Below are 23,445 nucleotides of genomic sequence, written 5' to 3'. Positions count from 1 at the left end.
ATATAATGTTTTTAATAAAAATTGAATTAATTTAAAGGAAAATTTTTACACTTCTTTACCCCTGCCTTTTGACGTTTATTATTATTCAGTGCTCAACACTCAAACCTCAAACGATCAACCACCTCGTAATGAAAGCCAAATATCACCACAAACATTAATGACTCTTTACTTATCATTTATCATCGTATTATTATAAACTTGGACAAAACATATGTAGCCACATGATAAATATCATAAAAATATGCAAACGGTTATTACTCAAAATATAACAGTACAGGTAACAGGTTTTTACAACGAAGGTTTTTAATACCCGACTATTGATTACAATGCATTGCACTGCACTATTTGATTAGTATTGATCGGTTGTCAATGTGATAACACAATGTTTACTCTTTGGAGCTCCAGACAACTCCAGAGCTGTTTTGAGATCTTATGAATAATTATTTAAATTATTTAAAGAGGTCAATGCTTAAGTTTTCAGTAGTGTTTTAATTTCGTAGTTCAGCTGCCGTCTGCTGAGTGTTTTTTATGTTCTTTAGCTTGGGATACAACAAAGAAGGTAACTGGAGGTATACCTCAACATTTCAGTCTCAACTTATATCCATTCATCTATAAAAAGGTAAATTGATATTCTCTTATTAGTTTTAGCAAGCTGGCGTTATATTAAATTAATAATTCAGTAAATTTTGATGATTGTATTTTTAGCATATATTGCAAAAAATCTTTGTAAGAAAACATGATTTGGCAAATGTATGTATGATCATAAATCTAAAATGGCTGCCCCTATTTGGCAATTTTTTTTTAAAAATCGTGTTTTCTAGTTGAGTAGGATGAGTTTTGTGGTAAAGAAAATGTTGTAAAGGAAAGGGAAGGAAATTTGAATTATTCAGATTTAAAATATCACATTGGTTTAATATCAACTGTTTTCTTGAAAATTATTACATTTTAATGAATGCTTCCATCAGCTACCAGAGGAGTTTTTACCATAATACTCTTTGTTTTTATTATTCATCATTTACCTGATTGATTTCTAAATTGTTTCATGGATCTTAATAATTATGGTGCAATAACATACATATAGAAATTATATTTAGCTTTGTTTGTTATTGAAGTGATAAAGTAAATCACTTAAAATTGAAGTTCTACAGTTATTGAATAAATGAGTATACACTACATACTCATAGTTTTAATTGAACAGTTGGACTGTACACTTAAAACTTATGTGTTTTAGCAATACTGAGAACTGTACGGTTTAACTGACATATACAATGTTGCTTACACATGTACATATTATCTGAGCTGGCTTAACATAAGTTAATTGATATGTAAAAAAAAAAAACAGTAAAAACCCAGATTATCTGAGTTATCTAAGAAGTTAAATTGCTTGTTAGTTTCCATTGCTGTAACCACTGTATAAAAACAAAATGTTGTGTTTTCTAAGATTGACAATGTGAAGCACCAATAGCCTAATGGTTTAGGGCAGAGATGGTGCACCATTGGATCTCAATATTCATTATGAATTATGAAAAAAGTGGGAACCATTCGTTAAAACGTTACATTACATAGAAATGCTTGAGAAAATGCTCTAGTGTATATTCACCTAAATACAAATCATAATTTTTTTCATGAAATTCTTTGCAATTTCATTTTTATTAAAACTAAACAAAAAAAAAATACATATAAGATAATCATGTATTATTTTTATTGAAGGCTAGGGCTGGTGCTGCATATAAAACAAATTTTATACACATTTTAATGTTAAATATTTTTATTTCATTAGGGTTTTTTTTAATTTTTGTATTTTTTTAATGATATGTTTTATTTTATTTTGTTTTTGAGTTTTGTTTTTTTAATTTCTAGATTTTTGGGATTCAAAACAGAAACGTAAACACACAAACTCATTACAGTAAGTATTACCAACACCAATAAAATATATTTAATAAAAGATATAAGATTATTGATATTTTGTTGGTGTATCTTATTATTACTGATATATTTTTAAAGAGGAAAGAAAAAAGTGTTTATATTTTTGAAAAAGCTTAATTTGAGAATGTTGGATAAGAAATAATGTTTAAAAGGCCACTAAAAGGATTTGTATGAAAACAAAAAACTAAACATTTTCAAAACAGCGACAACTTTTAGTGAGTAAAATGAACGAACAGTCAGTAAAGAAGATTTCTTTTAACAAATCAATTGTAAGTATGAATCTATTTCATATAAAGTGTTATATTTAGAACAGAGGTTGGTAACCTTTTTTGAAAGCAGGTCAAAATCGACCAAGTGTGAGTATTAAAATAAAATTTCTTCTATTTTTTTATCATTTTTATAATAAAAATTCGATTGGAATTAAAAGTCTTGGTAACCTGCAGGTCATAGGTTGTCAACCCCTGGCTTAGAATGAAGATCAGGTAGTGCTAAATGATCTTACAAATATTTCAGCTATTAGGTCTCAAAGCAGAACTTCTTAAGAAACAGGAAGAGGTAATTGAAAAGAAACAACTACCACAGCATAAAGTAGAAAATTTTAAACCTCCAAAAGCTGAAAAGAAACCAGATGACAATCAGCAGAGCCATAAAACTTTTAAAGATAACCTTAAAGCTGTTGACACAGACGAATTAGAGGCTATTAGAAAATCTAAGTTAGTATTTAATATTTTTTTTATTATATTGTCACTCTCCTTATATTCTTAAAAAAGTAATACTTAAAAAATGTTTTATACAGGTATTTTTCCACAACCTAAACACCATATTATGCTAATCTTGAAAACAATTGATACAATTCAAATTTTTATTTGCATTAAAAATCGATAGTATCAAGATAAACTGTAGCTGATTAAATCTTTGGGTACCGATGTTTTGTCGTCGTATAATTTCATTGCCAGACAGTATTAACATATTGTTTCTTTTAACAGAATAAGTAGGGTGACAATAAGTTTTTATTTATTGACTTTAATGTTTCAATGTCTCTCCTAGAGAATAAAAAAAGTAAAATAGATATATAAACTACTTCGAAGTACTAAAAAAATTTGAACTTTATGCTCTTTGGAATAAATAGAATTTTTACTTTGCCCCCCTTGATCATCGACTGGTGATGCCCTTGAAATAATTATAACCTTATAATTAAACCTCCCAGGTTAGCATTAGAGAAGAAAGCAGAATTATATGAACATTTATCGGATAAAAGAGGAAATTCTCAGCTCGCTGAAAGGTTTCTTGTTGATTTTAACAGCAAGAAAGAAGCAGAATCAAAGGAAACAGAGCAACATAGTGATGTTGAAACAGAAACCGTTAACAATGTTGTTGAAGATGAAAGTGAATGGTGAGATACATTTTTTTTATTAAACGACTAGTTGAGTCGCGATTTCGTCCGCGTATAAAAAAAACTTGAGAGGTGTCAAGGGACACCCGGATGGAACGAAGTTCCTTTCTATTAATTAGTGAAGGAACCAATGTTTATTCTATGAATAAAAAACTTAAGTCTTCACAAGAAGTACATTTTATTTCTATGAATTTTCGTTATATATTGTCACGTCGTTGCCATGGTGAAGTAGCGCTCATTCGTCGTTAACATACTTACTATAGGAAAAAGTGTCGTGACAACTTTTCGTAAGAATTTTTTTCGTCTAGTTCCACAACGCGCTATAAGGAACTTCGTTCCAAAAATCTAATCTAATCAAATTAGCTTCAGTAGTCTTTCGGAGCCTATTCAATGGAAACATCGTTTGTTTCCTATCAAATCTTTTTAGTATGGACTTTTTTTAAAGAAAAAACTAACCAGTTGTATTGATGTTGAATAAATTTGTTACACGTGTAACCATTGTCAAAGGTTGTTAAAAAAGTATCTTGTAGCCGTATCTAAATAAATAATAAAAACTAATTTTGTATTAAACTCCCAAGTATGGTTGGCAACAGGCAAGCGGCCGGCCGTAAACTTAAGCCAAAACTTTAATTTAATGTTTATAAAACCTTGTGTGCCGACCCCACGTGACTGGGAAAAAGCCGGGTAGATAATGAATTTTGTATTAAACTAGTTTTAATTTTGTGTTATACTATGTTACAATTAAATTATTAAAATTATTTTATTATAATGTTCTTATTTGTGTTTATATATATTTTAGGCTTTTATGAAGCCATATGAATTTATATTTTTATTTAGTGCTATTTTTAATTGATTTTTCAAAATATGTTTTATTTAATAACAGGATTGAGTTTACTGACTGTTTGGGTCGATCTCGCAAATGTCATAAGTCAGAGGTGGAGTTGTTTAAGAAGAGAGACAGGGAGTTGATGAGGGTTATCACAAATTCTGATGACAACGAACCAGTTGAGGTGAGTTACTATTATTAGTTAAATAATCGTAGGAAGTCAGTAATAATTTCTGTTATAGTGTACCACTAATTACTTGGGCTATAGATGTAAAAACTATAGCTTCCCAATACTACCTACTAATATTATTAGTGTTGTAATGATCAAACTAGATGTCGCCCGCGACCATACATCCATACATCCATACATCCCTACATTCATACATCCAAACATTCGCATTTATAATATTGGTGTTTTTATAATTATTATTGGTATTGCTCCTTTAGTACTTTAGTACAATATTTTATAGATGACAAATATTCAGAGCTTTGCGAATTGCATTTTGTTTTATGTTGTTCACTCGTTTAAATTTAAAACTATATAATTAATTGATACATTTTCAGGAAACAAAACAGCCAGAGAAACCGTTTTTGGTTCAAAAAACTAACGATTACTTGCAATCGTTGCGCGAGAAATGGGAAGAAAAAGAAAAGGAATTACTTGCGAAAGACAAAGATATACATTATCAAGATTTATTGTTTGATGGTATGTTATTAACTGATAAGTTATGAAACTTTAGGTACTTAAAAATTAAATATAAATGATTCTAGAACCTAAATCTAAAAACCTTAAAAATATAATATAAAAACTAGAATATTTAATTAAAAGGAGTCCCTCTAGGCAAGGTTCCGAAGATACTGGCAGCATTCCCCCCTTTGAATGGCTAGATTAATTCTTAGTCCGCGGTAGCTGACAGCTCTTCGGTCTCCTGTTATATCGACTAACCTTTTTGCTGTTTCCTTAAAAAGCCTTCAAGCGCTAGGACCCCACGGACCAAGGGTCTCTACACTGAATGGAACAAATTCATATTCGGAGCCTAGACCCCTGTATTTGTTAGCTTTAGCTTTTTCAGCCGCTTCATGTTTATTTTTGGATGGACGAAGTAGACTTCCTTATAAGAATTACACCTCAATACAAATTAATTAATTAAATTATGGTTGATAAGAGATTTTTTTTAAATTTAGTAACAGATTATAATCTATATATTAATATGTTGTTAACAATTTTGGTTCGTAAGTCCAGAAAATAGGATTATCTTTTTGCCATTCAATAGTCTTTTTTTTGTTTAATAATTCTGTTTTGATTAATAACGTAACCTTTCAAACCTACAATAGCGCTGTCTTTTTTAATATTAATTGTTATTTTGTGCAGAGGCAAGAATCCATGGCGTCGGTTACTATTCCTTCTCGACGGATGAAACAACACGTCAGAAGCAAATGCAAGAATTATTGAAACAGAGACAGGAGACGTTGCGCGCACAGAAGGAAGCAGAGGAGAAGAAGAAGAAACGTGATGAACTGCTGGCAGCGAGGGTGGCAGCTGCTAGAGCCCGACAGCGCGCCAGAGCTGGTCTACCTCCAGAGGAACCGAAGAGTAAGAAATTTCAATACCTCCATTATTAGCTACCATATTCTTGTGTGAAGATAATCCGTCTATTATAAACCAATATAAACACGGTTAAAACACTCACTTATATTTGTCAATGTCGGCACCGACTAGACTGTTATTTCATCAACTGCGTTATAATACCAGTACCTCTCACCCTGATGAAGGGTCTCCGATGGGCTCTAAACTAATCGGTGCCGACATTGGACTATACGTTTGTGATTAAATTGTTTAAACTTTCGTGAGACATCATATAATTAAGAAACGGCTTAACTCACGTTTTGATCGTCCGGTCGCGGCACCGACTAGTTTCGGTTCGGTTAGTGTTCAACACTCGCCCTGAAGATGGACCTCCGATGGGTCCGAAACTAGTCGGTGCCGCCACGGGACGATCAAAACGTGAGTTAAGCCGTTTCTTAATTGTACGTTTGTGTTTAAGCCGTTTTTATATAAGTTAATGATAATGTCTCACGAAAGATTGGATAATTTAATCCGTCTATTAATTTGGTTACGGATTTCCTCAATATTTGTGTGAAAGAGGATATACGTAAGAAGGGGGTGAATTCAGATATGACGGATGATAGAGATGTATGGAGGAGTAGTACATACTGTGCCGACCTTCCAAAGAGATAAGGGCAGGTTGATGATGATTATTCCTTATGCGATAATGAAGTAATACCTAGCAGTAGACTTATGGATGATCAAATATAGTAACTTAGTGAATAATTTTTGATTTTCTTTGTTTAAATAATGTACATGTCTAATTATGTTCTTTTTCCTTCATAGAGAATGAAAAAGATTTTACAACGTGTCTGTTGGAATTTTTGACGCAACAGAGAAACGAAGCGGAAAATAAAGCGAAAGAAGAAGAGAAGAAGATTCGAGAAGAACAAGAGAAGGAAAGGCAGAAGTTGAGAGAAACTTATGTACGCGAATGGGATATCGGTAAAGAGGGTATGGACGAGAAAGTCAAGAAGTTCAGAGAACTAACACAAGAAGAATACGTGGAACAACAAAGAAGTAAAAGAATAGACGAATTCGCACCACTTCCTCAAACTTCGACAACAGCGAGTCAAGTTTTTGATGATAAAGGAAATATTGTTCATGGAAACAAATCATGGTCAGATGTTAGACCTAAAACACCTCCTCCTCCAATTATTGGACCTATTGATGAAGTACCCAAAGGTCTATTTTTTACAACAAAAAAAGATTTAAAATATAAAAATTTCGTACCAGCATCTACTCCTATAATAAATGAATTGGATGATGATGAAGATAAAAGACCAGAAAAGAGAAGAAATGTTGAATCTATAGAAATAGCACCACCACCTACTTATGATTATTACGGACCTATTCCTAAACAAGCTAAAGGAAAGAAACCATTTGATTCAGATATAAATGAAGCTTATACTCAAGGCGCTAGAAGTTTAGAAACTAAAAAGATAGATCGAAAATTACCTCAGCATTATGATTTTACATTCGATTGATTTATATCTAGATATGAAATTGTTTTACTGTATAATGAAATTTAATGTAAATAAAGAATTGTTTTTAGAATTACACTGTTTTAAATATAAATACCTAAAAATATATATAATTTATTTTTAATTTTTGAAAACATGATTTTTAATTCTATGAATCCGTATCAATTCTCATTTCCTCTTCAATTGTGCACTTTCTTCATTTTAGTAAATAACAACGAAAGTAAAAGAGAATGGGTTGTAAAAGATAGATTTTTACTAAGACAAAAATAAAGTTTCTATTCCTTTAGTAAACTGTAGTATTCAAGCCGTGTATAGATGGCGCTATTTTCAATTCAGATTAAAAAATGAAAATAAATTAAAAACACTCGTACAAAAGAGTTCAGTATTATTGATTTCGCTAGCATTTGCGAATGTATAGAAATACATAAAAACATTTTAAATTAACAGGTTTATTTATTCAAGTGTTATGATTTCAGAAAACAAAAAATAAGACAAAAACTTATGGTAGACCAAATGACTTAAAACTAATAAAAACAAATAAATCATTGAAAAAGGAAAAACAAGTGAAAGTAAGTATAAGAAAAATTAATTTTACAATATATATACGACTTTAGGCGTTTTGTTTCCACGATACAGCGCTAGTGATTCTATTTACTAAACCAAATTAAAGTATTAAATTGTTACTAGTAATATCTAGCTTAGATATGTAGAAAATAGTCATAGTTACAAACCTATATATAGTTCTAAACATATCAATTTAGTCCGTTGTATTGATTTTTCATAAAATTCCACGATGTTGTTTATATTAATTTAATATTCATTTATGCAAGATTGCTATTTACTTTCAGAAGGAATCGGCATAATGAGTTCCTCAAGTACTGATGATACGGCTAATGAGGAAAAGGAAGAAAAAATGAAAAGGTTCTCCAAATTAAGACATATGATTAGAAAGAAGCGCGAATTAAGGCAAAAGAAAAAGAGTAAAAAACCCACGCAAATGATTTCAATGTCGCCAAGTCAACTACGTCGTATTTCTAACTCAAAAACGAAAGGTAAATAGAGTATGTAATAATTATTTCAACAGATCGCATAATACTGTTTTATTTTATTAAATTGTAAAAAAACATAGATGTTCTAATAATACCATAGACTTTTAAATCTGAAACATTACATACTTGTGATGTTGAAAATTTTCTTTTAATTAACTTTTTCTTACAGAACGCCCAAAGAGTTTAAAGGAGCATTTGATAGAATATTTAAAGGAAAAAAAATATATAGAAGACATTAAAGGGAAAATTGAGAAAAAAGAAGAGCAGAAGATCGAAGAACGTTACCTCGATTACAACGAAGACAAATCTAAAGTGAAAGTAAAGGCTAAAGAAATCAGAGACTTCACACAAGAACAAGAAAGACATAATCGAAAGAAGAAAATTAATAAAAAGCAAAATATCCCCCTTTCACGGAGACCTTTAAAGAAAAGAAATAAAAAGGGAATAGATAAAAATGGAAATATTCTCAAAAGTAACACATATAACACTTCATCTAATTTAGTTCAACCAAAAATTCAACCTAAGTTAGATATAGACCATATTGTTAATAAATGTGCCAATGAATTCAAGACTTCGATAAAAAATATTATAGAAGAGTATGCTAATTCTGTGATTGAGCCTAATTCAGTAAATAATAACGGAATTGATGAAAGTACATCTAAAGAAAGTCAAAGACATGATTCAACGAACGATGAAATACTAAAACCTTATTCTGACTGGAGCACAGATTCTGACAATCAATCTGACATTATGACGCAAGAAGACGAGGACTTAGAAATACAAGTAAGCAATCGAAAACTGTTGAAGCAACCTTTATTAGAATAATACACAAATACAAATTACAATATACAAATAGTTAATGTTTACTGCAAATAAAGGACTAATGGATCATAAGAATTTTTTATTACTATTTTAATACCGATCTTAACGTTACATTAAATTTTATATGAAACCTTAAACAGTTTTATGTCAATACCCTTTTAGTTTGACCATTCCAAAATTTAATGTAAGCGGTTTAATTAGTGTGGAATAAACCAAACGGATTTTTTTCAATCGGTTACAAGCGACCAAAACCAGAAAAATAATGACAGCATATTATATCGTTTATAATGACCTTCAGGCAACATCCTAGAATTTATTATCTCCGTCATTGAACGAATTTATCAAGTTAGGTTATCCTGCAGGAGCGGCAAAACAAAATGACGTCATTTGATCTATCATATCGTAAAAATATAACAGAGACTGTTCACCATTTGCATCTCAATAAAAGTAGCAGTAAAATATAACCGACAGTTTCCACTGCCGAAACATATACACGAAACACATTCCTCTCTGTTTCTCTCTCATTTTTGTTCATAAAACAGAGAATAAAGTTTAGAAAAAAATGTTTAGTATATGTTGTTAGACTCACGATGAATACTTATATTTATAATTATGTAATGTGGAAAAAAATTAAAGCTTGTGGCAACACTAAGTTACGTCAAATTTTAATTTATTTTCAATGTACCTTACATTTTATTTATGTAATTTAAATTGTGAAAAACCAACCGAAAATAGTGTGAATAATGACAAGAAATACGTAAATAAAGAGAAAAACAATTTTATCAGTTTCATATTTTAGTTAATAAATTATATTTCATTAATTTAAAGGGCGAAATGAAGTCATTTGGTGAGTATGAAACTACATAAAATATAATAAATATTTGATTGCACTTTAAATATAATTTATAAGATATTGTATACGTTAAGTCACTAGATATTTGTTATGTAAAAATTGATATGTAAAAGTTGATAAGTTGATTTGTTGTGTAAAAGTTGATATAGATATCATTATATATTTTATGTAATTACCATAAAGAAAAAAGTTATATAAATATTTAAAAAGAATTGTTAAAAATACAGATTGTATAATATAAAAAAATATTGAAATAATAAAATAATCCAATTTTTTTTAAATACAGTACAAAAAATCCATTGGTGAGTATTTATATCAGAATCCATAGAATTAGATAAAGCTTTATAAATGCAAAATGGATTTAGAATATATTACCATCGTCATTCTAACCTTTTTAGTAATTACCGACGCTAGCTATATAATTATGTACATAATAGTATATTGAGCACTAAAACAAAAATTACAATAATGACATAATGGAATGTGTATCATTAACGCATGTCATTATGTAATATATATAAGTAAAATTATATTAACACCTCGGAACATAAACTTGTTAGCTACCGATTGTTACGTATTATGTATTTTAGATTAAGTACATAAACGATTTTATATAAAACTTTAGTGGCAGTGCTTCGAAGCTTAAAATTTATATTGTTATATTCTATGATGAAACGTATATGTATGATTTTAAATAGCGTGACGTAATTTTATGCTAAAATTATCAGCTTGTTGTTAACTGTTAATAATAATAATAATTTTAATATAACAAATGCTAACGTAATATGACGCTTCCACGCCTTACGAAACACTAATTTATTTGAATACGTATTGACAGAGGTACGACAAGTGTTAACTTATATACTCGTAACTTATCCTTCTGAAACAAAAGCTTATGAATTCGCGTGCAACATTTTGTATAAAATAGAAGGCAAAAGCTAATATTTTCTGTTACCATTTTATTAATTAATATCGGTTAAAATAAGCTTGCTAGATAACCATACATTGGTAGCTTTCTCAGACATGTTTCGAGTAGCTTTTGGTTCGTATTTCAATATCCACGCCTTTTTGACTACACTAATAAAGTTAATTTTCATATTAATTTTGGTACATATTTTTTTGTATTAATTCATTTCTTTATGTTTTTAGGAAAGTAATTATTTCAAAATATATTTAGAGAAAAAAACGCATAACAATCTATACCGTATAGATAATGAACAGTTTCAGAAAAATCGTCTATATGAAAAATGTAGATTTGGCGAAAGCTATGGGAAAGGTTTGAGTATTTTATTTTATCTTATCTTCTTAATATAAGTGTTAAAAAGATATTTAAAAGTTTATTTCTTTAGTTGCGTGAGCAATAGTCATAAGATTTTAAAGTGAAATTTCGACTTTTAGACACACAATGTGTCTCGGAAAATCCTTATTTGGGTAGAAAAGTAAACGAAAATGACTATTTTTTTCTATTAATCATGATACATTAAAGAAGTCAATATCTAATGTAAGTATGTATGCATGAAATTCAATTCGTTTTTCCAGAAGCAGATGTAGAATGTGACAGACTTATAGAAGAACGTCATCAAAACTTGGAAATGGGAAGAAAAATATTCGAAAATGCGTATCGATTTCTCGAACACAGCGAAGACGACGACGAGGAGAACGAATTTGAACAGAAACGAAGTATAACTGAAGCCAAAGATAAAGTATCCAAAAAGAGGAGAAATATTAGTTCAAAGAATCCGAAACGATCCAAGAAGATAGAAGAAACGTTTGTTGATTCACATAAAAAGAAGTCAGAAGCTGAAGTGAGAAATCTAATTATAAGTCTATTGTGTTAATTATTAAATAATATACATCTGATGTGCGCATTTTGTTAACAGGCAATGCCAAAAGTTTTTTTAGAAAGCTTTTTTCTTAGAGCTCTTCGTAAATTTTAGGACAAAATGTAAAACTTGATTAAGTTGCAAATATTAATGTGTAGTAGACATGAGTATAATTAAGCCGTACTGGGCAAAGATCATATATCATTAACCGTTTATTTCTGAGACCAAATTTTCTTTATAAAACCTTTGGCATTCCTTTGACAAAACGGAGATAAGAATATGTTTAAAACGGGGATTTTGGTCTAAGAAACCCACGGCAAGTCACTAATATATTTTTTGTTTTTATTTTAAGGAAATAGAGTTATACATAGATGTCGGAATGGTAACTCCAAGAGATATATATTTATCGTCATTGCCACAATACTGTGAATACAGAACAGAAGTTCATGGTTAGTATGTTGAAAATATTTATACTAAAAATTCAAAACTAATTAACAACTTTAGTAGTTAAATGATTTCAATTAATTCAATTCCAGTGCCTAAATCCTGCATCGAAGATGATCTTTCAAATATCAAATATTCGGCACAGAATGACGATGAAATCACGAGCATTGAATACTCTGACAAAGAAGAAATATGTGAAGAAGAATCACAAGCTTCAATTGAACGACCTGTTTCTAAACATTATCAGGAAAAACCATCAGATCATAAAACAACGAAGAATATAGAAACTGAAAATATTAATGAGGTAAATCTACATATGAACAGTGTTTATTAGCAAAGTTGTATGTGTGAAAGTCAGAAATATTTTTTTGTTGAAGTAAATAATTTTTCATTTTAATTTAAAATTATTAGGTACCTACTTAACATGAGGAAAATTTCTTAGGAATAATAATCATCTTTGAAGATGATAAGGTGTTTGCATTTTCTCACATATGTATATAGCACATCTATTTTGGAGGTTTATTTTAAAAACAAATTGTTTTTAAATAGTAGTTCACTTTACGCAGAAAATTATTTCCTATATTTAAGTAATATTTTCCAAGATTAATAAAATTGTTACAGAAATTTCAAAAGCCAACATTGAATGTCATGACAACAGTCATCACTGAATTTCTTTCGTCGATACGACAAATATATGAAAAAGGCAAGATAAATAACGAAAAGAAAAGGAGCTATCAAGATTTAGAAAAAGGTTTGTTCTGTTTCTTTATCTTTTATTATGATCATTGAAACTGTATTTCAAATAAGCATTGCTTTTTAGAAAGAGTAAAGTGTCAAAAAAGGATAGATCGAGAACTGGCATTCTTTAGAAGACTTACAGAACAGCAATATTCAGATACGTCGTCTTCTTCTGAAGAATTTACAGATGACGAAGTTTTCGTAAAAAGTAAATCCTTTACTGAAGGGACTGAAAAGAGAAAATTTTATGAGGCAAAACGATCGTCATCCCCAATCCTCATATACCATTATTATAGACCAGGTTGCAAATCTAATGAGGAGGCGACATATTATGATTCCGATGGTTGTATTCAAAATTTGGACTCTAAAGTAAGTTAAAAAAAAAGTTAACCAATTTCGCTGGGAAGTATTTTTCTTAATAATTTTATATCTTTAGTAACTTTATTTGTTTAAGCTAAATAAATATTAAACTCGTAGTTAACCTAAAAATTAATAAGCTTGATTATGTTCGATTGACACCTCACTCACCTGAATCAGTTGAGCCGTTTAGGCTACAAATCACGATGGAATGGACATACTTGAAAATATATGTCTTACTTCTTATATATATTGTAAATGCGAATGTTTGGATGTATGGATGGAAGTTTGTTAAATGTATCTCCAGAACGGCTCAACGGATCATAATGAAATTTGGCAAATTATAGAATATAGTCTGGAAGAACACATAGTACTACTTACTATTTTTTTAATTCCGAGCGGATAGAGTCGCGGGCGACAATTAGTATATACATAATATTTTTTTCTTTTAAGAATCCATTCAAAACTCATAAGGAACTCAAGACTTCTCGCACGATAGTTAGTGCAAATAACAACGAAGCAGACGCAAAGATTTCTGAAGAAAGAAAATCCAATAGGCGTTCATTACATTCTTTACCTTCTGAATCCGAAAACCGAGAAATTGTTTTAAACCAATTCATAAAGGAAGAAGAAGAAGAAGAAGAAGAAACACTTGATCCTGGGCTACGAAATACTAATAAATCGAAAACAAGCAACGAAAAGTTGAAAATACATTATGAGCCAATGACGATCACATTCGATGCTAGATCAAATACTAAACCAAAGTAGATTCAGCATAATTCAAACAATTTATTTTACAATTCATATTTTCTAAGATGTTACCTCAATATTCGTAGTAAAAAACGTGTTACTTTAAAGGCCAAAAATTTAGTGAATAGTATTTACCGGTAAAACTTAAAATTTACCAACTAGTTATGGCAAAAGTCCGAAAAGTTATGTGATCTTTATTGCGAGCCTTTACCGCTCAGGATTTACCAGTACATTTTAGAATTTTCCGCGGTTTGTGCTTTTAGATTAACATTATAAATGTTAAGTTAATGATCAAATGGGAGCGTACAGGTTAGGATTAGCTTTATTTGAGTTTTAAATATGTTATACATACAATAATATTGTATCCTGTATACGATTAAGTAGGTATAAGTCTATATTCTTATAAATATATTAGATTTAGACAGTAGTAGATTCCGCAACATTATTTGTTGGGTGCACGAATTGGCCGGATCGACCGGTGCAATACCACGACCACACGGAAGATAAGCCTGAAGTGGAAGCAATTCCGCGTACAGTCTGATGAGTGTGGTGCCGGAGGCCTAATTTTAGTACACGTTCCCTTCCCACCCTTTTCTTATAAGAAAAGGATTAGAAGTGGATTTGACGGAGGAGGGGACGCATGTGCATTACTCGTCCGTCTATTAAATGTAGGCAACACATCTGCAGTTGCGGATGTCTAGGGGCAGCGGTCGCTTCAGGAGACTGCTTGCTCGTTTGCCTCCCTATGATTTATATCAAATAGTAGACTTGAACATCCTGCTCTGTTACAATACTGTTTCTTATAAGAAATATACTAAATTCAAATCCTTCAATTATTTAAGTCGAATTGCTAAAAAAAATAACGCTCAAATCGTTGTCAGGGTCCCATTATGTCTATTCTCGAAGAGAAAATTATTTTTAATCTATAGTTAATTATCTATTAATTTTATTTACAGTGTTTTTATTGTTAAGATGTTTTTACTTCTTCACAGGGATATTTAGCCTAGAACTTTACAATTTACTGAGATTCTGAATCTTGATCAATAGACGAGACATTATGTAGCAAAATATACCACAAGTAAAGTTTCTCTAGTAACAATTGACAGATTAAAATATTTGAATGTAAGCAAGATCACGTAAAGTGGACCCCCCCCTATTTCCACATGATTATCAAATTCAGTTATGTATATTTTCCATGAAGCATATTATTTACTAGGAGCGTCGGTGGCTCAGGGGTTAAACACTTGACTTGCAATCTGTAGGTCCAGGGTTCGAATCCCGCCATGTACCAATGTGTTTTTCGATTTTCGATTTACATATGTACATTTATCCGACGTTCTTACGGTGAAGGAAAACATCGTGATGCAACCTGCACATATCTGAGAAGAAATTCAATGATATGTGTGAAGTCAACCAACCCGCACTTGGCCAGCGTGGTTGACTATGGTCTAGTCACCCCCTAACTTGGGGTAGGCTCCGAGCCCCTCAGTGGGGACGTATAGTGAGCTGATGATGATGATGATGATGATATTATTTACTATGAACAATTAATCCCCAGAACAGTTTTTGAAAATTTATGCTTTAGCAACATTTTTTTTGTAAATGAAATTTTTTATGACTTTTAATAAAAATTTTAAAAAATCAATAAATAAAAAGCTATTAAAGATATTTTAATGGAACTTTCAGGATTTATAGTTTAATAGTTGTACTTTAGTTTTAATTATTTTTTTTATTTTCATACTGTTAATTAACTTTTTAATTAACAAATGAAAATTTCAATGACTTCTCCCTCAAAAAAAAAAAACATTTTTTTTTCTCGATATTGTGCATTAATCATTTAAGTAATAGAATCCGCAAAAAAATTTGATTGAAATTTGACTCCACTTGAGGTGATCTTGCTCAGATCGTAATGTCCGCTCTCTCACTCAGATTACATATGAATCTCATTGGTTAGAACATTAATTTGTACGAATTCTGGAAATGAAAAAGACTTATTTATTAACTCAATAAAAATATGTGAGCTTGTAGAGAATATCTCTTGTCGTTCCGTCTATTTACTTCTTTATTTCAACATAAAAAGTTAAGTAAAAGGAAAAAAATAAAATTATCTATTCCAATTTTAAAACACACATATAAAACATGTGTATAAAATAATTATGTTACTATGTTATAGTAGAATATTTTTACTGTGTTATTCCTTTTTTTCCGAAATACCAAATATACTTAATTTTACTCAATTTTTGTTCCTATAACTACATAAAAATTATTTTTATATTATATGTATATTTTTATATACAACTGTATTTTCCGTTGTGTTAAAATATTTTGTTATAGGTAATAATGAAATGGGTATTTCTAGAATTTTTCACTTTTTTTGACTACATTTTCTTTTGAAATGTTTACATTGTACAGTATAAATATAAAATGCATTTGTAATACACAAATATACTGTAATACATAATATGTAAAAGTTAATAAAGTAAGTTAAATCTTTTAACTATATTTTTTGTTTTAATGTTTATAATTTTACCTATATTTTGGTGAAACATAAATAATTTAAATTTTCATCGTATCTTTAAGATAACGAACACTATTATTATTATTATTATTATAACATATAAATATTAAAAAATTAAGAAAACAAAATAAAAAAAAATTGGTTACAAACTTTTATTAAAAATATTTACATTCTCTACTCTAATATCACAAGATTTATAAAACGAACACCTTAATGTAAAGAGAGATCATTTTTAACAGTTTATAAAATTTGTGCAATGTGAATAAAGTTTAGTTGCAAAAATATAGAAAAAGTGACATTAATTGAAAACTTAACCGATAGTACCACTGCCGAAATACTTCAAAAAACATAATATTTCCTCTCATTCACCTCTATTGATAAACGTTAGATTTTTCGCTGCTTAGAATTTGCTATGCTCTGACTAAAAAGCGGCAGTTGGAAGTTACTGTCGGCTGATTCCATACTATTAATCGACTTTCCATAATAGTGAAAATCAAATAGTATCAAAATATCACGGCGTATAGTCTGTCTTGTAGAATATAGAGGTGACAATATATTTTATAGAAGTATTACGACAGTGAGACACGGTTCTTAACTATTACAAAAATACAATGACAAACATTCCTGCTAAAAGAGTATAAGTGTTTAAAGAAAACCGCGTAGCAAAATTCCCACCACCTTTAGTAGGTTCCACTGTTGTGGTTTCATGCTCTTTCGTATTTGAAACAGTTGACTCCATTTTTATGGGCTCAGTAGTTTTAGTACTTGTAACAGATGGACTATCATTTTGTTGTAATGCCTCAGCTGTCGGTAATTGTTCACTGGATTTCATGTTAATGTTATTAGTTAAGTTTTCTTTGATACCAGTTGTTGTAGGCATTATGGTAATAGGTGTTGTACTTTCGGTTTCTTTGTGTGCCGCAGTTTCAGTATAAGAAATTGTAGTACCGGGATCTCCGACATTTTCCTCAATGTCGTCTTTCTGACTTGTTGAATTTGTAGAGCCAAGATTTGTGTTATCAATTTCTTTGTTGACATTTTGAGTTGTTACTTTAATGGCAGGATTTTCAGAACTTTCTTGCTGGTCATATTCAGAAGTTGTTGGATTTTCAGTACTGGAATTTTCTATACCATTTTCTGTACTAAGGTTTTCTTTAGGTTTTAGACTGGTCGGATTGCTACTGTCAACACTGACGTCTTGTTTAGATTGTTCAGGCCGAGATATCGCTGTTACAACTATCATTTGATCGTCTTCATGTATCTCATTAATTTCCTCGTTTGTCTGATTTAATTCTGTTATGTTTGTTATTATAATTGTGCGGTCCCGATTTGATGAATTAAAATTTGGAGATATTTCTCTCTTTTTGATGCGAACATTTTGTGACTTTGCTACGAGTTTTGCTAAAACGGCGAAGGCTTCGTTTTCACGTTCAGTGTTATTGCCATTACATAAGTCGTCGCGGCAAGGGCACGTCATTTTCCATGTCTTTGTTGAGTTACAAAATAAAGGATAGCACTCATCTTGATATAATTTCACGCACAATCTTGATTCGACGTATGCTGAAACAATAAAATGCTGATTACTTAGTTACACAAAGATCTACACTTTAAGATGCAAAGAGCTCAAATTATGGAAATAGATTATGAACCAACTTCATAGCCTTATACACAGCCTTGTACAGTGGACTCACAACAAAAGCCTATAAGTCTACGTACGAGGTGATGTAGCAACAACAGCGCAGTACGCGAGGCCCGGCTCACACGTGGTGACGTGGCTGGTGGGGAGGTCGCAGGGCGGCGCTCGGCGGCTGCGGTGCACCTGCTCCGCCAGGGGGCCGCACCAGTAGCACTGACGTTCACACGATACGATACCTTGAATACCAAAGTGTAGATTCAATACAATGCGCTGAAGGCACTGTAAACAACTAGAAAGGTAACTTGAAATTAAAGTCTTGCGCAGTGAGAGTAAGATGTACAGTTTTCTTCATTGTACTTCATGAAGAAGTAAAGTCTTCTCTGAAGCGAATCTTTGGTGGAATTGTTGTCAAAAACCTGCTCTTGTTCATAATTATATTATTTAAATTATGGATATAATCAGAATGAAAATAGGTTTAAAATAGGCTGCAGAATTGTATACGTGAAATCGATGTACTCAGATTTCAACGCTTAATTAATGAAAAATGTTGATCGGTTTACACAGAAGCGTTTTTTAATATCCTTCGGTGTTGTATTACTATGACTCTACATTGTTTTTATGAAGTAACAAAGCAAGAATTTTACCTTTGAATTACACACTCTAGTTACGCAAACTTAATTAAAAATAAGACATCTAAAATAAAAACTTTTTAATTAAAAAATGCATAAATAATTAAATTATCTGACTTTAACGACTATGAGGCATTGAATATTAATATACGCAACTATTTATTTTTATTTTTGAGACGTTGTTGGCTTGTAAGTAACCAGTGTTTAGTCTGAATATATATATATATATATATACTAGCTGTCGCCCGCGACTCCGTCCGCGCGCAGTTAATAAGCTTATATGACACGTTCGTAGATTTACCATAGCAGCGCCATCTATTGATTACTTACTCAACCCAGTCGAAAGGTATCGACATCTGTTAGAATCATTTGGAGTTAACAGATAATTGTGACTGTCAAATAATAACAGACAAATAATTAGCAATAAATTAAAATTGCGACTATAATTTGAGATTTAAACTATCCTATCTCTCAAGTTGGATCGAACTGCACATGGTATGCGAATTTTATTATAATCGGTTAAGTGGTTTAGGAGTCCATTGAGGACAAACATTGTGACACGAGATTTATATATATATATACTAGCTGTCGCCCGCGACTCCGTCCGCGCGCAGTTAATAAGCTTATATGACACATTCGTAGATTTACCATAGCAGCGCCATCTATTGATTACTTACTTAACCCAGTCGAAAGGTATCGACATCTGTTAGAATCATTTGGAGTTAACAGATAATTGTGACTGTCAAATAATAACAGACAAATAATTAGCAATAAATTAAAATTGCGACTATAATTTGAGATTTAAACTATCCTATCTCTCAAGTTGGATCGAATTGCACATGGTGTGCGAATTTTATTATAATCGGTTAAGTGGTTTAGGAGTCCATTGAGGACAAACATTGTGACACAAGATTTACATATATTAAGATATATATATTAACTCTTATACTCGCACTTATCGCACTAATACAGGGAGTATTACTGGAACTAAAAATCCCAGTTGATAGAACTTTCTCAGATTGAACATGATATTAATTTAATACAGAAGAAGTGACGTCGCCTCCCTATATGAACCTCAACATGTAATCAAGTCTTGCAAGAGTCTAGACAATATTTATTAAATTTTTCTAAGGTCATCAAACCTTAGTCCTCTAAATGTGGTAATATGCTTGATACAGCTTTGCTAGATTAATAATTTGAAAATAATTCAATATGAAAAAAGTAAACGTAATATTTATAAAGTCTGTTAAGTAAAGTTGCAGGTCAATATAATATAAAAAACAATCATAACAAAACAATCGAAATAAATTAAATCATACATGGATAATTAAAATGGATAATCAAAACGATACTGAATTCCGTTTGGATATTATCTTTTTAATCGTACAACATCGTACGTACAATTACGTACCGTATCTAATCTATCATTTGTTCGTGACAATTATGTAATTGGAGTTACAACCGTGTTCTAGGACAAAGTTTCTAGGACAAATGTATATCTATATGACTGGATCGAGCACTTAACTACTCACCCACCCGGCACCGTTCCGCCTCGCTATCGCCGCGGCGTTCACTCGCCGCCACCCCGACGTGGTCCATTCGCGACGCGGTTGGGTTGGTCACGGACGTTTGGCTATCAAATTTATATATATCTCGATCCATCGGCTACGTCGAGGCAGCGACGGGTAGATGCCGCGGCGATCACGAAGCGGGGCGGTGGTGCCGGGTGGACGAGGAATTGACAAGCCGGTGTCGACCTTTTTGCATTACAACTGCCATTACCTGTGTATATTGTTGTTTGTTGTTGTCGGCATATATTGTTGTTTCGATTTTATCAAAGAAAGTGTGAGGGATAAACAACATGTGTCAACTCATGACGAACAACATGATTCACTACACTCGATACCTACAATGGTTGTATATGAAGCCCTAGATATACATATGTGGTTATAAAATGTTGTATACCTGTTATTAATTCAGGCAGTAATAAGCGACGCTATGGCTAGTGTACGATCTTTTATTCAGGAACGCCGAAAGCGGCTGGCCCGCTTCCAGTGTTGATTATTCCCACAAACTGTTACCATAAGTTTGGCCTGAATTATCACTTAAATTTAATGATGTTTTAATGTCCTACATTGTTAAGAATGTTATAAATCATTCTAGCTATCAAACTTATTGTAGGTAAAGTTATTCAAGGCGATCATGACGGCACACTTTTGGACGTTTGACGGAATTGTTAATGGTTTGAACAGAAAAACTGAAAAATGAATAAGTTGAATACGTAATGAATGAAACCTTCATTTCAGTGACTTTCATTTCTACCATTTGTAAATCTTATGTTCTTGAAAGGAGAATATCATCATCTGTTTCTTAAATCCTTCGTACACAAGAAAACTAAATCTTCGAAACTATATGATATCATATTACGCGATACTTTCGATGCGAGTATATACTCGCATCGAAAGTATCGCGTTCCTTGCGCTGCGTTTATTGGGACAATATAAGCTTAGCGATTAAATGTCAACTGTATAAATCTTCGTCACCTTGAAAATCACGGTGCCTTTACCGTGACGTTCTTGACAAACTAGTACGAGGGACTGGATTTGTAGACGAAAGAAAAGAAAAAAAATATTTCAGTGACGCGTGCCTTTGTATGAAGCTCTTTAACCAATGTCTTTATTGCGTAAGCCGGGTTTCGAAAATTTACGTTGCTTTTTATATGAGAGGTCTTAAAGGTAGACGACTCATCTGTAACTGTGTCTGTGTCTGATGTTTGTGTCTGTTAAAAATGTGCAAAGGATGTGAATAAATTTTTATTTTACTATTGAAATAATTTTCGATTATTGGCTTTGGTCAGATCTGTCATTATTATAATATCCCATTTTCATACTGTATTCATAGTAACCCTACATTCACTCCACTTCAGATATTAAAGTGTTGCAAATTGGGCACACGATTGCAACACAAATTTATTTTGTATAAAGGTCAGAATAGTCGGTGGCAGGCGACATGGCAGTGCGAAAATCATCGCATCACGTATTCCGAGCCTGAGGTAAATAATTACAGCGTTTATTTTGATGCTGAATATCTTTTTCAACTTTGAGAACTTTTTATATGGACGTGTGAATATATCACTAGAAAGGTATACAGAGTTAGACATATTTTTTTTTACTACCAATGATTCTCGGTCAAGTAGCCGCAAAGCTGCAAATATTCCCACAATAGTGAGAGGTTGACTTTAGTTCTATACATATATATTGTCAATCGATCGTTTTCTATTTATCGTGTACATTTAATACTATGTTATAGCGTCCAGTCGTCATATAATATTAGTGAAATCGACATCTGTGTGTAAGGTCGAAAGTGTTTGTGAATATTTTATACTCGCCAAGTTCTTTGTAAAGATGACAACACCTCTGTTATGAAATGATAAAACATAAAATATTGCCGTATTGTGAAATTTTTATTGATTAATGGGTTTAGTTATATTCTTTTATCGGTCTTTTTTTAACTCGGGTAACAATAATTTTTATATTAATATGTCAACAGTGGAAATTGACGGACACTAAATGACTCTTATATAAATACAAAAGAGACTTTACTATCCCTATTAAAAGAGAACAAAATCAACTCTCTAGCTAATTACTGACTACATTTCTCGCATGTCATTTAAATGAAGCTCATTGAATTATTTAATAGATCCGAGTGGAAGCGTCTTTGAGAAACGATAGGTTCTCGTTACATCTCGCTCGTTTGCAGCCATTTGAAAACGTTATTTAAAGCAAACGCACTCACCACTTAACATAATGAAAGTCGTGCTCCAGAGAAATGCTCCCCGCGATGAAATGAAAAAGTTCCCGCGCCACGCCGCCATCTGAGTTACAATAAAATATTGTTTTAGGAAATAAACGTGCGGGAATGATCGTTTTTTATATTTGTGCTGGAGATTTTATTATTGCGATTTTATTTTTGTTGCATTCTTTTTTTATAAGAGATATACTACATACTTATTACTTTTTGACAGAGTGACGTAAGATTATCTACATTTTAGACATACATTTCTGATGGAGACGAAATTTATTTAAAAACAGTGTATTTTAACATCTCGGATGAATAGTGACTTAATAGATTTAATAATATTTTTAATTTTTAATTTTTAAATTTAGAAATTGTTGTTCTAAATTTTAGTGATAACTTATATAAAACATTAAAAAAAAAGTAAATTTTATTACCTCGTAAAAATCCAAAACAAGGCAGAATAGAATAAATTGAGTTGTATTTTTGTCTTGAAGTAGCGTCCGTCGCTCGTCCGAAGTTGATGGCTACGCGGCCGCTGTCCCGCCACGACTACGGCCGCGTAGCGTCGTAGCGGTGACGTAGCACTCATTGTGACGTAAAAGCTATTAATAGCCAGCGTTTAAACTAATAGCCCTCGGGTTTCATTGTATGACAGTAAAAAGCTATATTAGTTTTTCCTATGACTTTGTATCTTTTTTCATTTTTCATAGTTAGATATTACGGTAAATGATTCTATTGTTCACTTAATTAATCTACACTTTAAAGGTATTTAGTAAATGATTTGTCAAGCTTT

At 31.3% G+C, this 23,445-nt stretch overlaps 4 protein-coding genes across 5 annotated transcripts; 3 read left to right on the top strand and 1 right to left on the bottom strand.

Annotated features, from left to right (window-relative positions):
* Positions 1 to 101: 101 nt before the first annotated feature.
* Positions 102 to 7,253, top strand: LOC106715417 (coiled-coil domain-containing protein 174). 2 transcript variants are annotated; one of them, XM_045682136.1, is made up of 10 exons: positions 102 to 277; positions 540 to 619; positions 1,861 to 1,906; positions 2,005 to 2,195; positions 2,440 to 2,639; positions 3,134 to 3,319; positions 4,203 to 4,329; positions 4,710 to 4,851; positions 5,518 to 5,739; positions 6,538 to 7,253. In XM_045682136.1, the coding sequence occupies exons 4-10, from the start codon at positions 2,151 to 2,153 to the stop codon at positions 7,236 to 7,238; spliced, it is 1,623 nt and encodes a 540-aa protein (XP_045538092.1). In that variant the 5' UTR covers positions 102 to 277; positions 540 to 619; positions 1,861 to 1,906; positions 2,005 to 2,150; the 3' UTR covers positions 7,239 to 7,253. The 2 variants fall into 2 exon arrangements, with proteins under 2 accessions (XP_045538092.1, XP_014364188.2); XM_014508702.2 differs by having other exon boundaries at positions 501 to 619.
* An 835-nt stretch (positions 7,254 to 8,088) lies between these two features.
* LOC106715456 (DNA ligase 1-like) lies at positions 8,089 to 9,468 on the top strand. Its single transcript, XM_014508748.2, has 2 exons — positions 8,089 to 8,287; positions 8,454 to 9,468. Exons 1-2 carry the CDS (start codon positions 8,098 to 8,100, stop codon positions 9,107 to 9,109), a joined length of 846 nt encoding a protein of 281 aa, XP_014364234.2. The 5' UTR covers positions 8,089 to 8,097; the 3' UTR covers positions 9,110 to 9,468.
* Positions 9,469 to 11,145: 1,677 nt separating this feature from the next.
* LOC106715459 (ABC transporter F family member 4-like) lies at positions 11,146 to 14,089 on the top strand. Its single transcript, XM_014508751.2, has 7 exons — positions 11,146 to 11,235; positions 11,499 to 11,764; positions 12,135 to 12,231; positions 12,319 to 12,530; positions 12,848 to 12,977; positions 13,047 to 13,333; positions 13,775 to 14,089. Exons 2-7 carry the CDS (start codon positions 11,552 to 11,554, stop codon positions 14,087 to 14,089), a joined length of 1,254 nt encoding a protein of 417 aa, XP_014364237.2. The 5' UTR covers positions 11,146 to 11,235; positions 11,499 to 11,551.
* Positions 14,090 to 17,187: 3,098 nt separating this feature from the next.
* LOC106715458 (MATH and LRR domain-containing protein PFE0570w) lies at positions 17,188 to 23,184 on the bottom strand. Its single transcript, XM_014508750.2, has 4 exons — positions 23,087 to 23,184; positions 22,650 to 22,728; positions 18,306 to 18,461; positions 17,188 to 18,149 (listed from the first exon to the last, which is right to left on the bottom strand). Exons 2-4 carry the CDS (start codon positions 22,726 to 22,728, stop codon positions 17,188 to 17,190), a joined length of 1,197 nt encoding a protein of 398 aa, XP_014364236.2. The 5' UTR covers positions 23,087 to 23,184.
* Positions 23,185 to 23,445: the final 261 nt, after the last annotated feature.

This window comes from Papilio machaon, chromosome 18 (genome assembly GCF_912999745.1).
Source record: "Papilio machaon chromosome 18, ilPapMach1.1, whole genome shotgun sequence".
Taxonomy (NCBI): Eukaryota; Metazoa; Arthropoda; class Insecta; order Lepidoptera; family Papilionidae; genus Papilio; species Papilio machaon.
Note: the sequence above shows the minus strand (reverse complement) of the source record. Positions and strands in the feature narration are given on the sequence as shown.

What these genes read in the sequence shown, in the direction of transcription:
- LOC106715417 (XM_045682136.1), top strand. Translation starts at nt 2,151, where the DNA reads ATGAACGAACAGTCAGTAAAGAAGATTTCTTTTAACAAATCAATT. An exon ending in TTTCTTTTAACAAATCAATT is followed by an intron (nt 2,196 to 2,439) that starts GTAAGTATGAAT and finishes CAAATATTTCAG; the next exon opens with CTATTAGGTCTCAAAGCAGA. An exon ending in ATGACAACGAACCAGTTGAG is followed by an intron (nt 4,330 to 4,709) that starts GTGAGTTACTAT and finishes ATACATTTTCAG; the next exon opens with GAAACAAAACAGCCAGAGAA.
- LOC106715456 (XM_014508748.2), top strand. Translation starts at nt 8,098, where the DNA reads ATGAGTTCCTCAAGTACTGATGATACGGCTAATGAGGAAAAGGAAGAA. An exon ending in TTCTAACTCAAAAACGAAAG is followed by an intron (nt 8,288 to 8,453) that starts GTAAATAGAGTA and finishes TTTTTCTTACAG; the next exon opens with AACGCCCAAAGAGTTTAAAG.
- LOC106715459 (XM_014508751.2), top strand. Translation starts at nt 11,552, where the DNA reads ATGGGAAGAAAAATATTCGAAAATGCGTATCGATTTCTCGAACACAGC. An exon ending in ATACAGAACAGAAGTTCATG is followed by an intron (nt 12,232 to 12,318) that starts GTTAGTATGTTG and finishes ATTCAATTCCAG; the next exon opens with TGCCTAAATCCTGCATCGAA. An exon ending in AAACTGAAAATATTAATGAG is followed by an intron (nt 12,531 to 12,847) that starts GTAAATCTACAT and finishes AAATTGTTACAG; the next exon opens with AAATTTCAAAAGCCAACATT.
- LOC106715458 (XM_014508750.2), bottom strand. Translation starts at nt 22,728, where the DNA reads ATGGCGGCGTGGCGCGGGAACTTTTTCATTTCATCGCGGGGAGCATTT. An exon ending in GACTTTCATTATGTTAAGTG is followed by an intron (nt 18,462 to 22,649) that starts GTGAGTGCGTTT and finishes TTGGTATTCAAG; the next exon opens with GTATCGTATCGTGTGAACGT. An exon ending in TGTTGTTGCTACATCACCTC is followed by an intron (nt 18,150 to 18,305) that starts GTACGTAGACTT and finishes TTATTGTTTCAG; the next exon opens with CATACGTCGAATCAAGATTG.